The sequence below is a fragment of the Xenopus laevis genome, chromosome 1L (assembly GCF_017654675.1).
Source record: "Xenopus laevis strain J_2021 chromosome 1L, Xenopus_laevis_v10.1, whole genome shotgun sequence".
In the NCBI taxonomy this organism is placed as follows: domain Eukaryota; kingdom Metazoa; phylum Chordata; class Amphibia; order Anura; family Pipidae; genus Xenopus; species Xenopus laevis.
In genome coordinates this window covers 46,746,919-46,771,151 of record NC_054371.1, presented here as the reverse complement: position 1 = coordinate 46,771,151, position 24,233 = coordinate 46,746,919, and the positions used below count along the sequence as shown (strand labels likewise).

At 38.5% G+C, this 24,233-nt stretch overlaps 1 protein-coding gene across 1 annotated transcript in view; it reads left to right on the top strand.

Moving 5' to 3' along the window:
• The window catches only part of snx25.L (sorting nexin 25 L homeolog), a 122,469-nt gene that overhangs the window by 22,371 nt on the left and 75,865 nt on the right, over positions 1-24,233 (top strand). Inside the window, exon 2 of the mRNA XM_018230401.2 lies at positions 14,473-14,557. Within this exon, the coding sequence (XP_018085890.1) occupies positions 14,473-14,557 (85 nt within the window). The remainder of the gene's footprint in view (positions 1-14,472; positions 14,558-24,233) is intronic.

Sequence of the window (24,233 nt, the reverse complement as noted above, 5' to 3'; positions counted from 1 at the left end):
CATTTTGTACAATAACGCATATAGGGATCTAGTATTAGGCCCAACGCAGTAACTGCCCTTTTTCTCACACCTCTTCCTATTAAAAGTAAAGGAAAATGTCTGCCTATGGCAGATCATGAAAGTGAAAGGTGAGGAATGGTGTTTAGCCTGCCAAGGTTCAGAATGGCAAAAAATGGTCCATGGCCCTTAATAAAGAACATTGTTTTTAATATTTCTGAAAGCTTCCAGTGACAGATGTATGGTTGGCGCTTGTATGTGTCAGCATTTCTACATAATAACTGACTGACACTTCTGCATGCACTTTCATTTCTCCCTTGCTATCATTCATACTGGCATTATTTTCGTGTAACACAATGGTCCTTTCTTTTACATGATGCTTTTTTGAGTTTGTATATAAATGGTTTTCTGTGTAAGTATAACCTAGAATAAAAATTACCACTGAGCTTTATTTGAATAGACATACAATAGTCTGTGCCATTTGCTGAATCTTCTACGGTACCTTCTGTCAAATGGCTTAAATAGGAACTAGTAGTGTTCATAAAATTATCTAATTACTATTCAGTAGTCCCCTCTCCGCAGTCTCTCTCTCTCGCTCTCTCTGCATACAGGAGTTAGATTTTAATTAACAATTAGTTGAAGGACATTGATGCTGTGTGCTCTTTTAAAATAACCCACTCCAACACAAAGTCTCCATGAAAAGACAGATTGCTGAGAAGGAGCATAGTCAAGAGTAACAGAAGAAATGAGACACAAGTTTAATTCCATATTTTATTCCCATGACAAAAAGCTTGTATAAAAATGTTCATTTTTACAATAGTTCCCATTTAAATGCATTTTGCTAAGTGCCTCCCATTAATTTAATAATTCCCATGTTTGGATCATTACTTAATAATAGCGGCAGATGCTTTTCAGTAATCACAGCCATTGCCATCTATTAAAGGGGCAGAGTCGGGAATTCATTTTTTTTTCATTATCAAGTACTGAAGCGGTTTGGGGTAATTTAAAAAAAAAAAATGAAAGTACATTTAATGTAATTGTTCTGCATGGTTTAGTTCAGAAAACTTTTTGAAATTTTTTGCAAACTACATTTTCAAGGCCCTTTACATTTAGGATTGCCACTGGACTGGTATTTTACTGATCAAAATACTTGATGCCAATGTTATTAAAAGGATTGTTCACCTTCCAACACTTTTTTTTTTCAGTTCGGTTGGTTTCAGTTTTTTCAGTTACAGGTACTTCCTATTTTCTATTTGTGACCTTTTTTTCCAATAAAGTGTAAAATTGGATTAATTGCTGGATTTTAGCAAGCATAACACCCGGCAAATCTATGGCTGACTATCCAGTAATTCTTCACATCTTGATCATCCTACTGTTCTGTGTATTGTCATGTCCTGATATCATTTACATGAGTAAAGGAAACCTTAAAATTTTTTTGCAAATCTACATAAACCTGCACTTATTCGCATAGGTACAGATTTAAAAAATATGAATTTCAAATGTCTACAAGGTTCTGTGTTGAAAACTATTTTGGCCTTATTGTTCACGATCATTTAACTGCTGTTTCTACCTCTGTTAATCATATTTTGCATAAACATGGCAGACAAAGCTGTACGGCAACGAAGTAAAGACAAAAATGCAAAAAAGTACGTCTCTCTGAATATGTCCATATGTTTTATTGAAATACAAAAGGACCATGTGGGGATATTTGTTTGTAGGTTTTACACATCATCTTTAATATTGGCGTCTCCCAGAAAATTCCCAATTGCTTTTCTTCTTCGGGTCATCTCAGGTCTCTTTTTTATCTTTCTATCTACTTCTTTCTGTTTGCGTGAGATGACCACTTCATTTACACTGAGAAATTATTGCTATTTGCTGTGTCCACTCCAAGAGACCTCTCCACTGGGAGATTACTCACCTTTGGAATGCTTGGGCACTCAACATCTTTTAAGAACATTCTTTAATTGACGTTAAGGCCCAAAAAAAAAAAAACTATCTCAATGGTGAAGGATTTTGTAACTCCTATAGAAGATGCACTTACAATGAAATTGAAGGCTTTCTTGCTCTTGTACAGGCACTTAGCTTATCTTTCACTTTCTTTTTTTTCTCTTCTCTCTATTTCACCATGTACTGCATTTGCTTTAAGCCTGATAGATTAATAGCATCGATCTAGTTTACTTGTATTGTGCTATTTAATAACACTGTACTTTAATACTGCATGCACATAAATATCTAAAGCACAAGCTGCTTCTGTGTAGTAGAAGAAGGTTGTGTAAAATGCATTAAAGTATTAAAGTTTTTATTGCCTGATATATAAATAAAAATATACTTTTAGAAGTTTTTGTTTATAAATTCTCTTGCATAAGCTAGGCATCTGTAAGATGAGGACCTTGTCTAATGGGATATTCTTTTCAGAATAAAAACAATGCATCATTGTGTAAGGGTAGGACTCCATGAGACATTACTGTGTGATCCGACTCGCTGCGCAAAAACGCAGGTGTCAGGTCAGATGTGACAGAAATAAGGCAAGTAATAGCTTTGTCGGATGTTGTCGCAGCAAAAAATTGCTGGCAAGCCCTCCAAGGTCCACTTGTGGGGTAAAATCATCAAAGTTAATTTCAGCAGATGTTCATAACACGATGAGCACTTTGGGGAACATGTTGGCTCCCAGTGTAATTCAAACTGAGGGAACAGGCAGAACTTGGCTACACAACAAGGGTACCTATAGGTGTGTCACCTGTGAGAGGATTTGTGTTTCAACCTCTTTTGTGAGTAGCAGCACAGGAAAGAGTTTTGATATAAAGAATTATATTAACTGCAATACCAGGTTTGGGGTGTACTTACTCACCTGTTTAAAATGTGCCAAGCAATATGTGGGTTGCATCACACGTAATTTGAAGTGCCGAATGAGGGAGCACATTAGTCAAATCAATTCAGGCAGCGAGGTCACTGTGGTGTCGAGACACTTTCTGGAGTGTAATGGAGGTGACATTAGGCAATTTAAAGATACAAGGGATTGAGAAAATTGAATCCTTTGGCAGTGATTTGACAGCTAAGCTCTTCCATAGCGAGGCGTTCTGGATATTTACATTAGGAACGCGACAGCCAGCAGGGCTTAACTTGAAGTTTGGTATAGCCTGCTGTGTTTAGGGCTGACAACTTTCAGTTTGTTTAGAGTTAAAAACAATACATGTATATTGCGCTTTTGTAACTAAAGGTTTATACAGATGTACTTATATCTATGAGACATTGCACTAAAAGCCCTATGAAATAAAATAAAATAAGATCTGTTTGATTGCATTTTAATTAAATGGTCCTATCCCTCTTTGAACCAGTCCTCTACATATAGGGTAAAGTCAATTGTACTTGATCGCTAGTGAAATGCTTCAAAATTAGGGATGCACCGAATCCGCTATTTTGGATTCGGCCGAACCCCCGAATCCTTTGGGAAAGATTCGGCCCAATACCGAACCGAATCCGAACCCTAATTTGCATATGCTAATTAGGGGTGGGAAGGGGAAAACATTTTTTACTTCCTTGTTTTGTGACAAAAGTCACGCGATTTCCCTCCCCACCCCTGATTTGCATATGCAAATTAGGATTTGGATTCGGTTCGGCTGGGTAGAAGGATTCGGCCGAATCCAAATCCTGCTGAAAAAGGCCGAATCCCGAACCGAATCCTGGATTCGGTGCATCCCTATTTGAAATTATGACTCTCGAAAAGAAAGAAAAAATAGTGACACTCAGATTTTTTGTATGTTAAATATACATATATATATATATATATATATATATAGATTTGTAAATGATGTGGTAATATACTTTTGTAATACTAATATTTAAAATATCAAATATAAATGGTTTGTGCCTAAGCGATCATTTATAGATACATTGTTATAAGATGTTCCAGCCGATTAAGGAAACGGGATGGTGAACGGATGTTTTTAATGAACACAGTGGACGTTGAAGTCATTTCCAGTTCTTAGATTCAAATAGCTGTTTGACACAATGTGTATTGTGCCTATGACTATGTATCTTTTATATGAAATGCGTCAGGACTGCAATGCTTCTTTTAATCTGCTGAAATAAACTTTGATGATTTTACCCCACGAGTGTACCTTGGAGTGCTTGCCAGCAATTTTTGGTTTGGAACGCATATCGCCCACAGCTGCGGGTTCGGGGCGATGCACACGGGCCACTCGTCTTCTTTATCAAATGTAAAGTATCAAATGTATCAAATGTAAAGTGTCGTGTGCCCAGCAGCGTGTGACCTGGGGTATATACACCCAGGTCATTGTGTTTAAAGGGTGAGCACGTTTATGGTCTTGCGGAGGCTATCCGTAGTTTATATGAATAATGACATGGAGTTTTCACAGTGGGACTGAGATACTCCCTAAAAGGTATAATTTATAATTAGATGCCTTATAAAAAATTGGAGGTTGGAAGGGAGCTTAATTTGTTTTGTTAAAGGATGGTGTCGCAGCGTTGTTCTGACGCGACATGACTGTCGGATGCAGATGCTGCAAACTGCGTCTGCATCAGACAGTCGTGTCGCGTCGGATTAACGCTGCAACTTCATCCGACATTTCCATCTCTTTCCTTATTTCTGTCGCATCCGATGTGACGCCTGTGTTTTTGCGCAGTGTGTCAGATCGTGTGGAAATCGCCCATGGAGTCCTACCTATTAAGCAATGCTGTCCAACTGTGAATTTTTCTGGCCTACATGGTGGAGGGCCGATAATGGAAACCAGTGCTGACCACTCCCTGTTTTTAAACCACACCCACTTTAAACCACACCCATGGTATTCCAACAACCTTTAAGACCATGTTCACATTAATGGTGGTAGCACACCAAAAAACCCAAATGGTTGGTGCTCATCACTGCAGGGATATCACTTATCACTCATATGTGAAACATGTTCAAGTTATATTAAGACATACCCTTAAATCCGTATGCCTTATCCTCCCCTGTGGATAGCACCCCCCCCCCCCCCAGCACACATCTGGGGCCTTACAGGATCTTACTGTCTGAATTTGAGGTGTGAACAATGCAGGGGCCAGTAAATCATAGTACTGATAACTTTTAAAGCTTATACATGGCAAGCAGTTACAGCAATCAGACTTTCATGTGGGGAGGGGCACATAAGGCTTGTGGGCCACCAGTTGGACACCGCTAGTGTAAAGCAATATAGTCCTTGGAAAAAAATACTATACATTTTACACTTTACTGATGGAAAGTTATTGACACCATTAGTGCTTTTAATGCTTGCGTGGGCAATCCATTTCCTGATACTTGTGGCTATTTCTATTTACTTTCTGGCAGGCAGCAGAAGCCTAATCTTGCTTTTTGGCAGTGATTCTAGATATACACTCAGAACCAGAACCAATGTCCCCCAAGGCAAAACAGGAACATTTACTCTTTATCGAAAAGCCTTGTTAACAATTCTTACACTTCTGCTTGGAGAGCTTGCGATTTTCCAATGAAAGAAAGCGTATTGACTGAGGCAAAAGAAATAGATTTGATTTATTATTTACTTATTACTTTATTATTCACTTGGATTTATTTATTTACTAATGTTAGGTGTTGAAATTGGGTGTATGTATGCAGACCCGGATTTACAAACGGGGTGCCCCTAGGCCTTCTCTGCTCATCTCTCCCTCCCCGTCCGCATCCCCCTCCCCTTCTGCTTCCCACTCGGCGTCTCCTTCCCCCTCCGCGTCTCCCTCCCCTTCTCCCTCAGCTTCTGCTTCCACCTCCGCATCCGCGTTTCTCTCCCCATCCGCCTCCACTTCTGCTTCCCCCTCCACGTCTCTGTTGGGGGAGCATGGGGGAGGATTTTTTATATCTGCACATTTTTAATTTTCCATATAGGAACCAAAGGCAACACCCCAAAACTTGTCACGGTAGACATTGGCCCTCTAGTGTTTATATCGTAAACACAACCTTATTAATCACCTATAGCAACCAACCAAGGAGACATTTACTTGTCATCTGTTTAAAAGCAATAATCCTATTGATACACAGAGAGAATTGTTGAACAGGGTGCTCGAACAGTACCTTGATCTTGATCTCCTATAAGATGTAATTAATCCTTACTAAAAGCAAAACATTCCTATTGGGTTTAATATATAAATTATATTTTTAGTAGACTTGAGATATGAAGATCCAAATTACAGAAAGACACCTTATCCAGAAAACCGCAGATCGCTTAAGCATTCTGGATAACATTCCCATACCTGTATTCCACAGTGCTTTACAGTATTTCTCCTTATGCTAAAAAAAGTTACCCCAGTTCCCTACAACATACCTCCCAACTACGCTGTTTTGAGCGGAATAGTCCCACTTTTGACAGCTCAACCCGCAGTCCCTGATTTATACTGAAATCTTCTGAGTTTCTCTTTGATCTGCTGCACTGAACAGCCAGAAAAAGATACAAATTTCCTAACTTAATTGGCTTTTGACAGAGAGCCCAGAATACATACTTAAGATACTTTTGTAACAGCTTTAGATAAGAACGAAGACTCATGGTTTAAAGGGCAATTTACAGTCATTAGCAAAACTGTAATAACATATACAGTAAAAACCATAGAAATGTGTTCAAAGCTCCGCACGGGAAATCTTTTTGTCCCTCTTTCTGTTTTCAAAATGTTTGGAGGTGTGCTACAATATGACTGAGATTTTGGGATTTAACAGCTTTAAGATTCATTTATAATTTATAACCTACAGTATTTGTCACACAGCAAAAGCCACATTTCAGAATATTGGTGAATCTTCCCAAGGCTAGTGTCACACATAACAGATTCTGTGGATTTATCTGTGGATAAAACGCAGGTCGAGAATCCATCCCTATGCTCCAAAAAGCTTCTTGTTGAGCCATTGCGCCATCCCAGGTGCAGACACACTGAGCGAATTTCGGTGTCAAAATACGGAAATTTGCAGTGTTGCAGCAACCCAGTGCCATAGTATTTGAACCCTACAAAACTCCTTGATGCAATGCCTTCTCTGAAACTAGCAATTTTTGGGTGTCCCCTCTCTCAAGTCATTGCCATACCTCAGGCATAAACAAAGAATCACACAGAGTCTGTTGCTTCCAACACTGTTGGACAGGGACTTAGGATAGGGGGCCAGTGGAAGAAAATTGCCTTGGTCCTATCTAAGCTGAATAACGTAAAGGGAAATACAGAAAACAGCAGAGATATGGACTTTCCATAGGCATTGGAATCAGAATAGCATAAATATATATGCTGCATCTCACCATCTAGGAAAAGTGACTGTGGGAGAAAGCTGGAAATGGAGCACATTAATCTTTGTTTTAAAAAATGGATTAAATATTTGACTTGAAAGACTGCCCTTAAGGGTAGGACTCATAGAGCGTTTTTTGTCGCGATCCGATGTGCTGAGACAAAAATAAGGTAAGTAATAGAATTGTCGCATGGTGTCGCAGACGCAGCTTCTGCATCGAACAGTCAAGTTGCGTCGGATTAACGCTGCGACACCATGCGACAATTCTATTACTTACCTTATTTTTGTCACATGCGTTTTGTCGCAGCACGTCTGATCACAACAAAAATGCTCGTGGAGTCCTACCCTGAGGCTTCATTTTATTTATTCTATTCAAGCATAAATGATGATTATTTGAAATACAATATAAAAAATCTGGCTGTTGGCTCTGTGCTGCTGCATATGTATTTGGTGAGAACTCTGGGGCTGCCCAGAAATACTCTTATACTAGATCAGAAAGAAAAGAGAACCTTCTATTTTTATCTAGTTTTACTTAATGGATCTAAGCCAGGTTATATTTGAGCTTCCATTTTTCAATAACTCATTAGAACCCAAAGAATTTTTTTTTTTTACTCATTTACTGGTTTGCTTTAACAGCAAGATCCACTTTATTAGAATTCTGTTAAAGATGCATTTTTTTTTATAATGCGAGTTATTCCCCAGTGTAATATACAACCGCTATGTTATGGCGCTAAGAAAATTTGAGTCAAGGCTATCTATGGGTATCTGTATATCAGCTGAGGTTGGCGTACAGAGAACATATAATATGTTTAACTGATTTAGTAGCTGTTTTCTGCCAGGCCTAATTATGCTAGTGATGGACCACAAACATTCAGGTTAAGCAGGTGTTTCTGTGTAGCATGTCACTGCTGGGAAGAATAAAACAAAAATGCATACAAGCCCACTATCCTCACCAGAATTGCAAATGCACAAAGCTACACAAGAGAAGAATCTCTGCTGTTGTTGAGTATTACCCACATACAGAATTATTGTTCGTTAAAAAAAAATATATATCAATATATAGTCACCCAAAAGAACAAAATAGTAGCCAGTAGTGAAGATGCTTGGTAATTCTCCACATATAGCAAACACAAAAGCTTTTATATCAGCCACATCTCCTGTGCCTGATAATTTACATAGACAAAAGGAACGTTTGTAGCATAATGAAAGAAATTATGTTCTCTAGAGTGAGCCTAGAAGCTTATAGGCCTAATCCTTCAAGAAATGTGGCTGTCAGAAACATTAATGATTGTGAATAAATAATTCAGCCATACTGTATTTCTTTGTATTTTGAGATCCGGGAAAGAAATATGCATGGCAAGCTCCAGGGAATTGAAGCAAAACAAATTAAGTGGCTGCTTAGTTTTTGATGGTGCCAGTGTAGAAATGGTACCCTAGAATAATAATCTATATTTCACACTATTAGTGTAAAAATTGCAATTCCTTAATTCTTTTGTTAAAAAACTATACTGGAAATGGCAGTATACTACACGCAGTGCTTGGAAGCCACTATATTGTCATTAGTGGGGACAGAGGGGGAGTACACAGTATTTCAGTGGGAGAGTATCTACGAGTTTGCTTTGACAAATCCCAAGTTTGCTCAACATCTAAATTTGCAAGTTTATAAAGTGACCCTGATATTGGGATCACCAGCCCTTCACAGTTAAGTACAGTGCAGTGAGCACGGGCAGGTCCGGACTGAGAATTAAAATAGGCCCTGGCATTTCAGGAACACAGAGGCCCAAAGTCCGGACTGAGAATTAAAATAGGCCCTGGCATTTCAGGAACACAGAGGCCCAAACAGCCCACATAGAGGCCCAAACAGCCCCCACCAGCCCACTAAATACTGACTCTCTATGGGACCTTATAGCAGCCCCTCTGGCATTTGCCAGAACCCAGAGATTGCCAGTCCGGGCCTGAGCACGGGCATTACAAGAAGATGAAAGGCCCCACAGCAAAAATGTTTCAGGGTCTCAAAATAAATGTTTGTGAAAAGGTTTCTATCAGAAATCCAAAGGAGGGCCACTACACTTCTGGACCCTCTGCAGTCAATGGGACTGCTGCTCCCAGTGTTGGTAGTAGATGTGTAGTCTCTCATATCTATAGAGACTGAAGATGTCAAATGTCTAGTTCAGTCAGGTGTGACTCACTAGATTTTATAACTTCTATCCACAATTACTAGATTGGTGCTAAAATTGTGTTTTCAACATAATATAGTAATATTGACACCACCTATACAATTTCTAGCTTTGTGGTCAGGCTTCAATCCTTCAAAATGGCCTCTCCATAGGATTTAAAGAAAATTGCCTGCACTGACACCTATGAATTAAATACACAGATTTGTAAATGTCTGTTTATTTGTTAACTATAGATAGGATTTTTTGCTAGAAGTTCTCTGCTCTCTACTTTACAGTGTGTATTAGGTTCAATATCTTTTTTGCCTAGGGCTGCATGAGGCCATTGATGAGGTCCACTCCCAAAGGTTCTGCATATGCCCTTATGATAAGGCAACAATCAGATCAGCAAGATCTAATACATCATCTGAATTGAAAATTAAGTAAAATATCCTCTTTCTTGGCATCATCAACAGCCAAGTGGATCTTTATGGTTGGATGATTATGGTCAACAGTAGGAGTGCCTTACTGCTTCCATTTTAGTTCTTGCTTTATCTCTTCCATTCCCATCTTCTCTGGTTCTCTTAACTTCAGTGATCCCCAACCAATAGCTCATTGGCAACATGTTGCTCATCATCCCCATGGATGTCGTTCCCAGTAGCCTCAAAGTAGGTGCTTATTTTTGACTTCCTGACTTGGAGGCAACTTTTAGTTGGATTAAAGCCAGGTGTATTGCCAAACAGGGCTTCCTGAAGGCTGCCAGTCCACATAGAGACTGAATAATGGCAAATCACATGCCTTATTTGTCACTTTTTTCATGCTTGTGTTGCGCCTCAACTCTTTAGAAATTGACAGAGACTCATGGGCAAAAAAAGTTGGGTCCCTTGCTCTACTTGGTAGAAATTTCAAATAGTCTTTGAGAAACAGAAAAATACAGTTGATTGTGAACATAGAATGTGGCAGTGGAATTGGAATTGCTGCATTTATGTACACAACATAATCCAATATATTTTATTCGTAACAATCAAAATCGAGATTAGTAGGAGTGTCCTCTCCCTCACTGCTGCACATTTACATAGGTGCATAAGTGCCATATTTCTGTGATACATCTCTTCTTAGAATTCTGTATAGGCAGTTACTGGAAAGAGCATTTAGTTTAATATTAAATGAATTTTAGATGCTCTGCATTGAAGACATCTGAATTGCTGCATATGTGGCATCCATATTGCGGTGATCTCAATAAACGTTGAAACATTGTAGCCTTGAAAACAACTTCTAGCTCATGCTGAAAGATTGTGCACAGCATGGTGGTAGATAATGATCCTGCTTAATGAAGCTGTGCAGTCTGGAATGTTCTTTAGTTAGTCGTATTCGCTTCCCTCCTCTCCACAAACAGAAAGGCAGGCAGCAGAGCTTTGGAAAGGCAAATTACCTGCAACATTTATCTCACTGAATGTTCTCTGGGATATTTTTTGCATTTAGCTTTGGTGTGATGATCAATCGTTTCGCTGGTGTTTGGATGAAGACGAGCATGCTGGGAATTATTTGAGATGTTTTGTAAAAGATTTATAGACTCTAAATTAAGACTATTTTTCTGTAGGATTATTATGGCAAAGCATAGCATTGGAAAGTAAAATTAGTTTGCTTTGGTTTAGGCTGTGTAACTTCCGTCCCCATGGATCAGGGTTTAGGGGGCAGCCTATATATGTACTTGATATACAATTCTTTAAGATAATGGCCTATGACAGATCAGAATAATTTAGACTTGAGGCTTAGACTATGGAAGCCCTGCTTTACCTTGCTCCATGTATCTCAGCAGGCCAAAAATCGATCTACTTTGGAAACATATTCCAGAGACCTATGCTGGTTAATCGAATAAACCTGCATTTTTGCCTGCTCAGACCTACTACCCAAATCTGCTTAATTTGCAAACTGACTGACAAACCATTGCTCACCCTGAAACAGAATAGCGACTTCATCATGAAAACAAAATTAACAATCGGTGGAGTAGAAAAGGGAGGCAGAGAAGCCTGTTTTGAACAAATTTGAACAAAATGATTTACCAAACTCACAACCTGTAGACCTATTTCTTTACCAGCAAATTGATTTAGTAAACCACCCAATATCAGCAAATGTATCCAACTGGCTTCATGCACATCCTGCTGGTTGCACAAAAGTAACATCTAATTGCCATGCAAAGCAATAGATATGCATGATGGTGCCTTTGTCTACCAGCTGCTCAAGCTTCTTGGCAAATACTGCAAAGCCTCCCAATGCTTGCAATTCGATCACATGTAATGGCATAGCGTGTATGACTGTCCCTTTCCCAGAGGCTTTCATGCAGTTTGAAATTCAGTTTGTATTTTTATAAACTGCAGAGTAAATATTACGATTAGCGCTTGCTAAGAAAAAACAGCTAAAATGGCCAAATGCTGTTCCAGAACTTCATGTATCATTGCTTTTTGAATCACTGCCATATTCCACCTCTTGGCATCTTGCATCTTCTTATCTTGGGGTTAGGCCAGGCCCTGACTGGCAATCTGTGGGTTCTGGCATTGCCCATAGAAGGTCCCATAGAAAGTCAGTATTTAGTGGGCTGTTTGGGCCTCTATGTGGGCTAATTGGGCCTCTGTGTACCTGAAATGCCAGGGCCTATTGTAATTCTCAGTCCGGACCTGGGTTAGGCAATTCTGTCCTTGATAAAGAATAGGAATCCCTTTCCACCTTTTTTTCTGCTATGTCTTTAGAAGTCTTCTCATAAAACATTGTTTATTGCTAAAAAAAAAAAAAAAAGGGCGCAATTCTACCTTGTTTGCTGCTCTGTAGTTTTTTGTGTTGTAAACATTTGCTATGCTCATTTAACTAATTGCAGGGGGAGCTTGTGTCCGGTCTTATGACTACTTTAGCAGTATCAGGCTGGTCAAAAAGAAAGGTGTGTTAAAAAAATCCTGTGTACCATGTGTTTGGATGGAAGAAGCTAGGTTTCTTCTTGAAATTTTTTGAATTTTTCTATGATTTTTGAGTGTAAGTTAAAGGGGATGTAAAAGCAAAAAATAGAACCTCTTTATAGTGTTCCATAGTTGCAAAGAAAAATATCTCTTATACACTGTCATTAAAAAAAAGTGTGCCCTTTTTATAAAAAAGATGAATTTATGCAGTACTATTCTCCTTCGCTTAAGTCCCTCTGACTTCTGCAGACAGTTCTCTAGACCGTCGCCGGCTGCTGAGCAGGGAAAGGAGCAGTGCTGGGAAGGAAGCACAAATTTTCATCATCAGGTCAGGAGCACTGGGAATTGGCACATGGGAAATATGAAAAAGGAATGCATCTCATGATCAGCCTAGAGCTTCCAAACTAATGCGGCTGTGGTTGGACTTCATGCCGCCCCCTAAAATCCTGCCACCCTGAGCCGGCCTTTATGGCCTTTCCACAAATCCGGGCCTGCACGGAGGTTAGTAGAGAATGGCAAAGGTTAGCCAGGTTAGACAAATAAGACTTAAAATAACTCTGAAAATGCTTCCCTACCATTCCAAAGTGCGATCAATCGTTTCCCTGCTCAACAGTCGGCGACTGTCTAGAGAACTGTGTCTGCAGACGTCAGAGGGAGTAAAGCGAAGGGGAATAGGACTGCATACATTCAGCTTTTTTATATAAAAACTAAACAAATTTTTTAATGAAAGTATATTAGAGAGATCTTTCTTTGCAACTAGGGAACACTATAAAGCAGTTTTATGTTTTGCCTTTATATCCCCCTTTAATAATATATATCTGAGACTGTATATGACAAAGAGCTCCATGCTGATGTGCTGAGTGACAGAAAGCAAGAGATCCAAGGGATTTTAGTGCTACTCTGGGGCACCTAGAGTATTCCTGAGTCTGAAGAACGAAAGGGATGGGCTGGTACATGAGGAATCAGAAGCTCTTCTGGATAATCAGGGCCTTGATTATTTAGAGATTTAAAGGCAAGAATGCTAGACAGTAATGGTCCCTAAAAGTTCATTGGGGCAGTTTTGGATATTTTTCAGTGTGTGAGGGGAACAAAACACTTGCAAATGTCCTCCATTCATTTTAGTTGGAAATTGCTTAGTGCAGTTTTGTGCACGGAACACTTGTTCAGAAATGACTTGTAGAGATTCACAGATCTACAAAACCATACCAAGGTCTTTAAAATATGGTCTGGATTTTTTACTTTTAATATAAAAAGTGAAATTGCTCTATTATGCCAAGTATATGGCATTCTGTTCCCATCTAGTGAGCTGGGTTGTTACTCCATTGTGAAAAAAAAAATACATCTCTAACTGCATGTTGTTTTGTTTTTAGACTTTAATCCCCTTGTTAAATATTGTCTTAACTAATGTAACCTTCACCTGCTTTCCAATTTGCATTGCCAGTCAGTGCTCATTTATCCTCTTGTTTCACCACATGCTGTTTGCCTTTTCACTTCAAAACACTTGTTTGGAAAATCGGTTGTCAGGTGTTTCACCACATTTACCCTGGTTAGCCAGATCCTGCAAAACTATTTATATGTGTATTGTGAGCCAAAGCGAGAGTGAGAGGAGATTCCTGCATCTACAATACATGACTAATGTGTTTTTGCCTTAGGGTGGCGACTAATCTTCTCTACTGCGGGCGACTAATCTCCCCAAATGCCTTCCGGTCGGCAAGAAAACAAATCACTGGCGAATGGCATACAAATCGATCCGGATTTCTGAATTTGCCTCACGAGGAAACTTCCAGCGACTTTGTAAATCTGAAGCGATGGCATATGCATTGCTTCGGATTTCCAAAGTCGCCCGAAGTTGCCTCATGAGGAAACTTCAGGCGACTTCGGAAAACCGAAACTAAATGTATGCCAACCCTGCAGGCGATTCATATTCTTGCCGTCGCGAAGGCTTTTGGGGAGATAAGTCGTCGGCAGTAGAGAAGATTTATCTCTGGTCGTGTCCTGTGTGCCACCACCCTTAAAACCACGAGGCCCTTCCATGTATGTTCCTGTTTAAATCTCTGCTTCCTGTACTCTAGCAGGATGTTCCCTGTGAGTTATGTGCTTGGGTTACAGTGTTCCACTTTTCATGTTTCAGAGTTTGCTGCTTGGGAATGTACATGAACCAGTCCAGCCGAGGAGACTGGTTATCTCTCACAACATGGATAAGACTCTGAAGGAAGGTAAGCTGCACTTTTTTGTTTTTTTCTTTGATTTGGGAATTCACATTTTTAATCACCCTGTAAAATGTAATATATATTGACTGTGGGCCTTCCCTGGCGTAGCTCTGTGTGAGTGCAGCAGCCTGTTGGCCTTTCCTAGCATAGCTCTGTATGTGTGCAGCGAAAATTTGTCACTGTGGAAATGAGGAGACTGAGGAGTAATTTGTGTTGACTTAAGAGTCTATCCAAAATAATAGTGAATCACAAGTCTGTGCTTCATATGTTCTGATTTATAGAGTCGCTGATTCTAAGCATATTTTCAATTGGTCTTCGTTATTTATTTTTTTAATAGTTTTTTTTTTTAAATTATTTGCCTTCTTCTTCCAACTCTTTCCAGCTTTGGACTCCATTGAAAAGCAAATACTCAGTAGGGCTACAAATGTATTGTTATTGCTACTTTTTATTGCTCATCTTTCTATTCAGGCCTTTCCTATTCATATTCAAGTCTCTGATTCAAATCAATGCGTCGTTGCTAGGGTAATTTGGACCCTAACAACCAGATTGCTGAAAGCACTGGAAAGCAGCTGCATATAATACTAAATAACACAAAAAATACCAATTGCAAATTGTCTCAGAATATTACACTCTACGTAGTGATCCCCTACCAGTAGTTTGCGAGCAACATGTTGCTCACCAACCCCTTGCTCTCAGTTGCCTCAAAGCAGGTGCTTATTTTTGAATTCCTGGCTAGAAGGCAAGTTTTGGTTGCATAAAAACCAAATGTACTGCCAAACAGAGTCTCATGTAGGTTACCAGTCCATAAAGAGGCTATGAAACAGCCAGCCACAGCCCTTTTTGGCATCCCCATGAACTTTTTCATGCTAGTGTTACTCTCCAAGTCTTTTTACATTTAAATGTGGCGAGTAAAAAAGTTTGGGAACCCCTGCTCTACATCATAATAAAAGTTAACAACCCCCTATAAGGGCCTGCCAGCTGATGTAGGTAATCCCTAGAGTATGGCCCGGTAGGCACCTTTTAATGTATTGCATTAAACACATTATATATAAATCACTTTATTATTGCTTTGAGATGCTGGGGCAGATAGACTTTAGACCACAATGTCAGCACGTTACAGACCCCTATAAGGGCAGAGACACACATTGAAATTCGGGGAGATTAGTCGCCTGGCGTGAAATCACCTTTTCTTTGGGCGACTAATCTTCCCGAACTGCCTAGCTGCCCGCCAGCTAGAATCTAAGTCGCCAAAGGGATGGCACTCGGAGAGCTTCATTTTCTAAAGTCGCCCGAAGTTTGTCGCCGGGCAACTAGATCTAGCCGAATATTTTCATCTATCTATGCCCTTACAATTCACTTGCTATCTAATTAGGTGGATTGCCCAAAACTATAGCCCACTGTCTGTGCCCTACTGCTTGATCCAAGCGTGGCCTTTGGGCTACTCGCACTGAGAAATTGCATACAGCACCCTTAGTAACACACAAAACATAATGTATACTGGATATCATTAATTGAAGATGTTCTGTTTAAGCTGTTTTTGCATCAACTTATAATTGCCATGGGCACATATTTTCATATTCAGCCTGAAAGTGGTGTTATCGCACATCTGACACAACTTATGCAGTTCACGTTCTTTCTGAACTGTATTTATTGAAACTCTAGTAAAATTGTAGCAAGTCCTAGTCACAGCTTCTGCATGCAAAGTATCACAGTATTATGTACATTTATTTTTACTTATGACTGTGAGTCACAGCAGCGAGTGGGGGTCTTAAGTGATGAGTTTATTATAGAAAGCTGGGTTGATAAATAGTTCATTTAAGCACATTGCCTCCTGGTGGTGAATATATGCAACTTTGCTCTATTTCAAGGTGAAATATACAATTGTGTTCAGCTTGACTTCTATGAATAAGACTTTATTTTACAGCTTCTTTGGTTAATGGAAAATGTAGTTAAATTAACAACCACAATTACATTTCCGGTATAAGAATGGCATCTGTTATATGGAAACCTGTTATCCAGAAAGTTCTGAATTAAGGGAAGGCCGTCTGCCATAGACTCCATTTAATCAAATAGTTTACATTTTTAAAAATTATTTAATTAATGCCAACTATATTGGTAATCCTTACTGGAGGCATAACAATGCTATTGGATGTATTTAATATTTTAATGATTGATTTATAGTATGGAGATCCAAATTACAGAGAGACCCCCCCTTATCTGGAAAACGCCAGACCCCAAGCATTCTGGATAACTGGTCCCATACCTGTATAAGGAATTCTTCCTCTCGATAATGGCAAACGGGTCTCTTTCAGCACTGGCTGATCCACTGCCTTCTGCTAAATGCTAAACTAGCCATTTTCATGTCGAAATTCACTCTGTACAATGTGGCTATAAGTCAGCCATGGCAATTTCTTTGGCAGTGCTAACTCCTATATTCATGCCCATGTTTAAAGAAGTGAATATGCAGTACCCCTACAGTTTTAATAATCATTTTGGGTAAAATAAATGAAAGTTCAAATTGACATAAAAACAAGTTTTCTTTTCACTTTATATAATAGGAATCAATGCATTTAAGATCAGCGAAGGTTACTGTTGCTTTAAGTAATAGGTTACTGTCACATAATGATTTCCTTTTTATAGTCCTCTGCTTTCTTTGGCCACCCGTATGCTGGGCAAAAATTGCTTTCTAAAACCTTTAAATAATACTGTGCCTTCCAGTGGCAGGCATGTATTATATCTCTTACAGAATTTTGTGTGTGGTGCCAGGAATAGGTTCATGATAAAGGTGGCAATGCCATTTTTTTTATGTGCAACCATACAAACAAAGACTTATGATCATCACTCATCACGCATAACATCTGACCCAGTTCTGGCACTGTTAGTGCATTAACAACCACTGTAAACTGCAGCACATGATACCCTCTTATTTGTGTCTGTAAGTTACTCACCTGCTTAGATTGCAATCTCTATTGACCATGAACTCCTTCCTCTTGTCTTTTTAACACAGAGCACGTAAAGGGGTTGTTCACCTTGAAATTAATTTCTAGTGTGACCTAGACATTGGTATTCAGTTGGCTTTCTTTTTTTAATTTTTTGTGGTTTCTCAACTATTTAGCTTTTTGTTCAGCAGCTCTCCAGTTTGCAATTTCAGCAGCTATATGGATGTAGGGTCTTGTTTACCTTAGCAACCAGGCAGTGGTTTAAATGAAAAACTGGAATGTTAATAGAAGAAGGACTGAATATTAAGATGTTATAGCAAGTAACAATAATAATAAAATTGCAAGCTCACATCTATGTTTTTTTTGTGGAAAAGTTGGAAAGATGCAGAAGAGGCAGCCAAATAATTTAAAAACCATTAAAAAATAAATAATGAAGACCAATTTGCTTGGAATATTTGCCCTTCTAATCTTCAATGTAGCTGTACTTTATATACATTTTGTTTGTGTTATTTTATGTATTATTGGAATGGCCCCTGTTTTAATTTGTTATTCTACTTTACCGTAGAATACTTGTTGGGAGGTTTGTTGGGGGTTTCTGTGCTATACACAGTGGAGGCATTTGGCTTTAAGGGTGTTTTAATATGATTTTTTTCACTTATGAGTGCTGGGTGAGCACCAACCATTTGGTCCTTTGTCGTTCTACACCCATTAATGTGAGTATCATCTTAACATTTCTTGTGATAACATGGGTGTGGTTTAAAAGGGAGTATTCAATGGCTTCCAGCATCGGCCCTCCACCACGTAGGTCAGCAAAATTCAGCCTTCAGTACCACAGAAGTTGGACAGTACTGGTATATGCCAATATAAATGAGCAAAATAAATAGAATTTATGTTGAAAATACATTCTGCCTGTTCTGGGAATTTTAAAATGCACATTTTTTATTTTAAAGCAGAAACAGCTTTGGTTTGGTTTCACACTTACCATTCTCACTGTAAACTGGAAGTATTGAGGTCAGTTTAAGCATCCTCTTCCCCTTAACATGTTTAGGCATGCAGATAAGCAAACGTCTACAAAGCAGAAGGGTTATCTGTGTACTGCTAATCTATCTAACCCGCAAGAGCCAGGAAATTAGAAACATGGAGTCATTTTAGTTTCTCTTCTTACCTTGTTTAGCTCAAAAAATATCTGTGTTGAAGTAGAACTGGTTTCTGAACAATGAAGATAACTCCTTATTTGTTTTTGTAGATAGTGTACAAACAGTGTGTGTGCTTCATTTACCATTCTTACACCTGATTTGGAACTGTTTGTGTGGTGCCAAATACAGTTTCAGCAGGCATGATAACACCAATGGTATAAATGAACACTAAATATATCTTAATATGGCAAACCCTGTTAAGCCATGCATGAGGTGCATATTGGATACAATATCCTTGTACAACCAGTGATGAATACTGAGACAGAAGTATTAGAGACCAGAAGGCCAATCTATGATCTGTAACTAACAATGTGACAGTTGGTGAGAACAGTTGTGGAGGAAGACAAATTATCATTTTTTGAAAATACAGTAACACATTTCTCGCCATCTTCTTTTTGCCTTCGCAATGGGGAATTTTATAGATCACAAATTTGTAAGTCAGTTTGTAGCCCAGTACATTGAATATATAAGTTGTGGAAAGTGTCTTGCTGTACTTTAATGCAAATATTCTTGATAGAAAATAAGATGAAATACTAATGAGTGATGCCATTTAGCACTCTCATTTTTGAGCTACTGGTTCCCAATTTGGCTCAACATTTAGCTGTCATTGTTTACAAAACACATGCTTCCCATAGACTTGGCTAGGGTATCGTAACTGATATTCTCCCATGGCATGTATATATAAAATTCATGATAACTAATCTTCAATTTTAATTGTTTTGTACCAACATACAGATGATGACGATCATGTTGTTCTCCATACATTCCTTTCAAAATGGATATTTTATTTTGTCTAGATGTATTTATTTTGCCCTGCCTTAGTGAGCTGAAGCTTGACAGGTCTCTGCAGAGATGCCTAATTGAATTAGAATAGCAACATGCTTCTTGTTGGCTCACGCGGACTTTTATTGATGTCTGAAAAACTGACATTTTGTGCAGCGCTTGGAAGCTAATTTGTAGTGACAGCTTTGTAAGGCTGGAAAGGTGGAAGTCTCCATCCCTTGTGCCACATTGTCCCTTTCCGACACATTCATTTGTAACATTATTGTTAATATTTTCAGTTATTCTGATTTGCAGCTCTATTAAGTAGGGGCCTATATTTTATTGTTCAGGCCACGTATACAGAAAATAATTATCTATGGGTATTATTGTTTTAAATGTACAACATATTACAGATTTTAATAAGTAAAATGCTATATTGCAGAAACCCGTATTTATTATTAGGGTCAATGTATCCTCCTACTGTACATTATAAGGGTATTAGAAATCACTGAGGAGTTGAGTACTGCAGATTGAGTTATAAAAGGCGTCCATAGACGTTAAGATTTTTAAAAGATCTTTTCACAATCGTAGGACCAAGCTTATCTTGCTGAATGTTTAAATGTACGATTTGTCCATCGACAAAAAATATTTCAATCAATATCGTCTAGTTGAAGCTAGGAAAACTGTGGGTACCTGTCTGCTTGGCCCTGCAAACAATTGAACAAGTGTCCGTGTAATCTGTGCTTTGCTCATATATTATAAATTATACTGTATCCCTCCCAGTCTATCATTAGTAGTATATCTGCGACCCCTCAGGAATTCTGTTGCTATATACAGTGACATTGGCTATAAGCTGAGTTATAAAGGTTAGAGAAGTTGCTTATTGCTCATGTATTATACAATATGGTATGCTACTACTGTACTACTCCTACTGTAAATTCTAAGGATATTCGAAGTCACTGAGAAGTTATTTGACCAAGTCTTCTGCCTAAAAATAAAAGCATTGTAATACATGTTTGACTCTCTGTGGATTTGTGTGTTGGTGGATGCCAGGCTTTGCTTTTATGTGTGCACATACGTTATGACACCAGCAAACACAAACAATTGTTGCGTACGCTGAAGATTTTACTTTAACAAGCTTGGACCCATCCACCACTCTGAGAACATACATTTTAAAATGTACACTTTTTTTCCCCCACTAGGCTTACACAAGTTAGTGGAAGCATGTGTATACTGTGTTATGAAGGGCAAATGTGTTGGCTCTAGTCCTGCTCACAATTAAATGAAAAAACTAATCAAGCACAAAACTGCTATATACATTTGTGAAACCATAGCTCACCCAAGGGGCGAAGTGACCTGGGTGTGGAAACCCCAGGTCCAACACTTCAAACACTTGATTCAATCAAAGATAATGTGCTTTTAAAGTCAGCAGTAGGCAAACGCACCAAATCCATTTGCTGGCCCGGATGTTGTGCCCCGAACCTGTAGCTTGGGGCGTTAATCACATCAAAAGAAAGCGCACGCACTCCTGCAACCGGTGAGGTAAAAGAAAAAGTTTATTTCACCTCATTAAAAGTCAAATTGTTAAACTTTTTTTGCCCCCCTAGGCTTACAAAAGTTAGTGGAAGCATGTGTTTACTGTGTTATACCACCAAAAATGTGGTTCTGGGGCTCAACCATAGACAGAAGGAGAAGGACCTGAATGAAGCAAAGTGGTCTTTGGACTGTAAAATATCTGCGTAGTATAAAGCTAGCCATACACAGAAATATTTGTTTATTGAAAAAGAGGCATATCTTTACCCAGTTTCACCCAGTATTGGACCAAGCCAGACTGATATGATGGTTGGATCCTTTGTTCAACAATCCTTCCACAGTAAGGCATATGCAAGCCTATTCGCCTGAGTAAGGAATCAAAACATAAGCCTGACCATACAGATTGAAGAACTAAGGGCCATGTTGTCCCATGTGTGGACACCATAAGATGGACAGCATTAATTCAGCAAATGTACCAGTAAGTACCCTAAGATTATCAGTAAAAGTTCAGGACAACCTTAGTTTAGTCCTAAAACATGGATGGAATTCAGGGTAGAGTCATTGCAGCGCTCCGTTTTAGGAAAGGTAGAGTGATCAGTCCTCATATGTTTGAAAATTATTTATCAAGTTAAAAATGTTACAGTAAGAAAAGATAATCAGGAGTGTAACAGTCAAAAAATTAAATGAAAAATAAACAGGCATTCTGAAACAGAAGTTATAGTATTGTCTGAACAAAAATAATCTTCCTATAACGCTACATTCTTAAGTAGCATCATGTCCTTGAATAATATATAAATAGTATTTGGGTACCACTAAACTAGGCCAGCACATGTGTGCCATCTGTTCAGGGTTGCTTTATCATCTTCTATTTATTTTCAAGTTCCATTTGAAATAGAAAAATCTTAGGTCATCAGTTCTTGTTTACTATAAATAAACATCAAGGCTCTGCCTGTAAGATGCATATTATATTATTATTTTATGTTTCTTTTCTATAGTTATTCTATATCATAAAGTCAGATTTTTAGATTAAGTTTAGTTGTTGTCCCTGGATAGGTGTTATTTTCTCATTAAATTTGCCTTGCTCAGATTATTGTCCCAATAACAATTCCTAGAATTCGTTTTAGCATGATAAGATCACGATTCCACCTAAGATCAGTTGTCTGTTACCATAAGAACAAGAAAAGCATGTTTTCTCATATATGGACTGTGCTGTGCTAGGTTAGATATTGTTAATCCCCTCTGATTGTCCTCTGTGCAGATGTCTCTGTGTAGCACTATTCTAGTGTATTTTACAGGTATGGGGTCCCTTATCCAGAACCCCATTATCCAGAAAGCTCTAGTACTACTAAAACATTCTCAGATGTCAAAATAGATGATTATGAGAATCCACCATTTAGCCTTTGAAAGGGCACCCTTTTCAATTCAATTCATGGAGAGGTTTGCACATACTGTAGAAATTAACCTACCAGCCATAAGGAAAGATACAGCCCCATTTATAAGTAAGGCTACCATTGCCTCATTTTTTTTTTTTTGTAAATTATCTGCATGTTTGTACAGGTATGGGACGTATTATCCAGAATGATTGGGATCTGGGGTTTTCCAGATAAAGGGGTCTCTTATGGTAAATAATTATTTAATCATTAAATAAACCCAATAGGATAGATTTGCCTCCAATAAGGATTAATTATATGTTGGTTGGAATCACGTACAAGGTGCTGTTTGATTATTACTGCAAAAAAGGTAATATATTTTAAAATGTTGACATATTTGATTGTAATGGAGTCTATGGGAAATGGCTTTCCCATAATTTCCTGATAACGGAAACATATGTGTGTATTAATGCTTAGAAGGCATTAAGCCATAGAAGAACATTACTGTCCCCACCATCAACGAATACCTTATGAGTGTTTGTTTCTAGTTGTATAGCAAGGTAAAGCTTTAGCAATGTTAATTATAGTATTATTGATACAAAGAATAAAATCCAACTATTTGCTACATTTATATTGCACAGCCTCTGTGAAAGCTCCATTGTTGAAGCTAAATAAAGCTATTCACAAGTGCAAATGGACTAGATAAGTAGCTAATGATGTTGCTTGTCCATATGCCTATCTTTCAATTCATTTTGATTTAGAAGCTGGAGCAATAACCTTTAAGCTGGCATACAAGAAGAGCAACGTATATCTGGCTGAAATGTCATACTTTGTGTCTGCGTCCCTTATCTTCTCTTTAACAGATTTTAACAATGCTGAGAATTTAATATCGCCACAGAAAAATCCAATTTCGGCAACCGGATTGTCTCTAGATGATTATGTGCAACCGTTCCTTGCTGATCCCGATCAGAGATCTCATGAATGCAAATTTGCCTCCAAACATCTTCACTGTAATAGTGACCTGGTATTGTGTGATTTTTCAATCTGTTTCCTTATCTCACCAATGTATAATTCACACATAGAAACTGCATACAAACCATAAACAGCCTGCGCATCTGTCTCCAGCAGGTGTGCAGCACAATCCACTAGATTTCTCAATTATAACCTAGAGATCTAGGTACTGCAGTGCTGCAAACTCCATCTATACACATTGCATTTAATCTAAAAGTATGAAATAATTCCAGGCAAAACCTGAGCTCTAGCGAAATATCTGCATATCATTTTGACAGCCCCCTTTTTTTCAAAATAAATGTAATTGGACTTGGCTCGTTTCCTGACTTAAGGCATGTCAACCCACAGCACTTAATCAATCAATTTTCTGAGCTCATAAGCTCACAGAAACCCATTGCAATTCAGAGCATGGTGCTTTTATTCTTGTTTCAAGAGAGAACTTATGTATATTATGGCTTAATTCAATTCCAGTCAAGTCTTCTCTGGTCAATCAGTTATCAAGGGGGCAGCTTAGGTGCTGCTACTCTACAACTGTATCAAGTGTTGCAGAACCCTGTAGTAGGACTAATTGTCTATAGTTTTAAAGTGCATTTTCATTTATTTTTGTCTGGTAATTTTGGTTTAATTAGATATTAATTGTTGTGTTCATCTGTCATTAGTGCAATTCATTTATTATATACCTCCTGAAAGTCTAGTCCACTATACACGTATATTGCTACTGATGTTTTATATTTAGGCTTGCCAGGACTAGGGGTAGGGAGCAGGGGCACATGCCTTAAGTGCAACTTTGGTGGGGGCATATGGACCCCAGGCACACACCTCTGCTGTCTTCTCTAACTTTGGCCAGAGGTGCCAAGTGGGAGTCATTGAG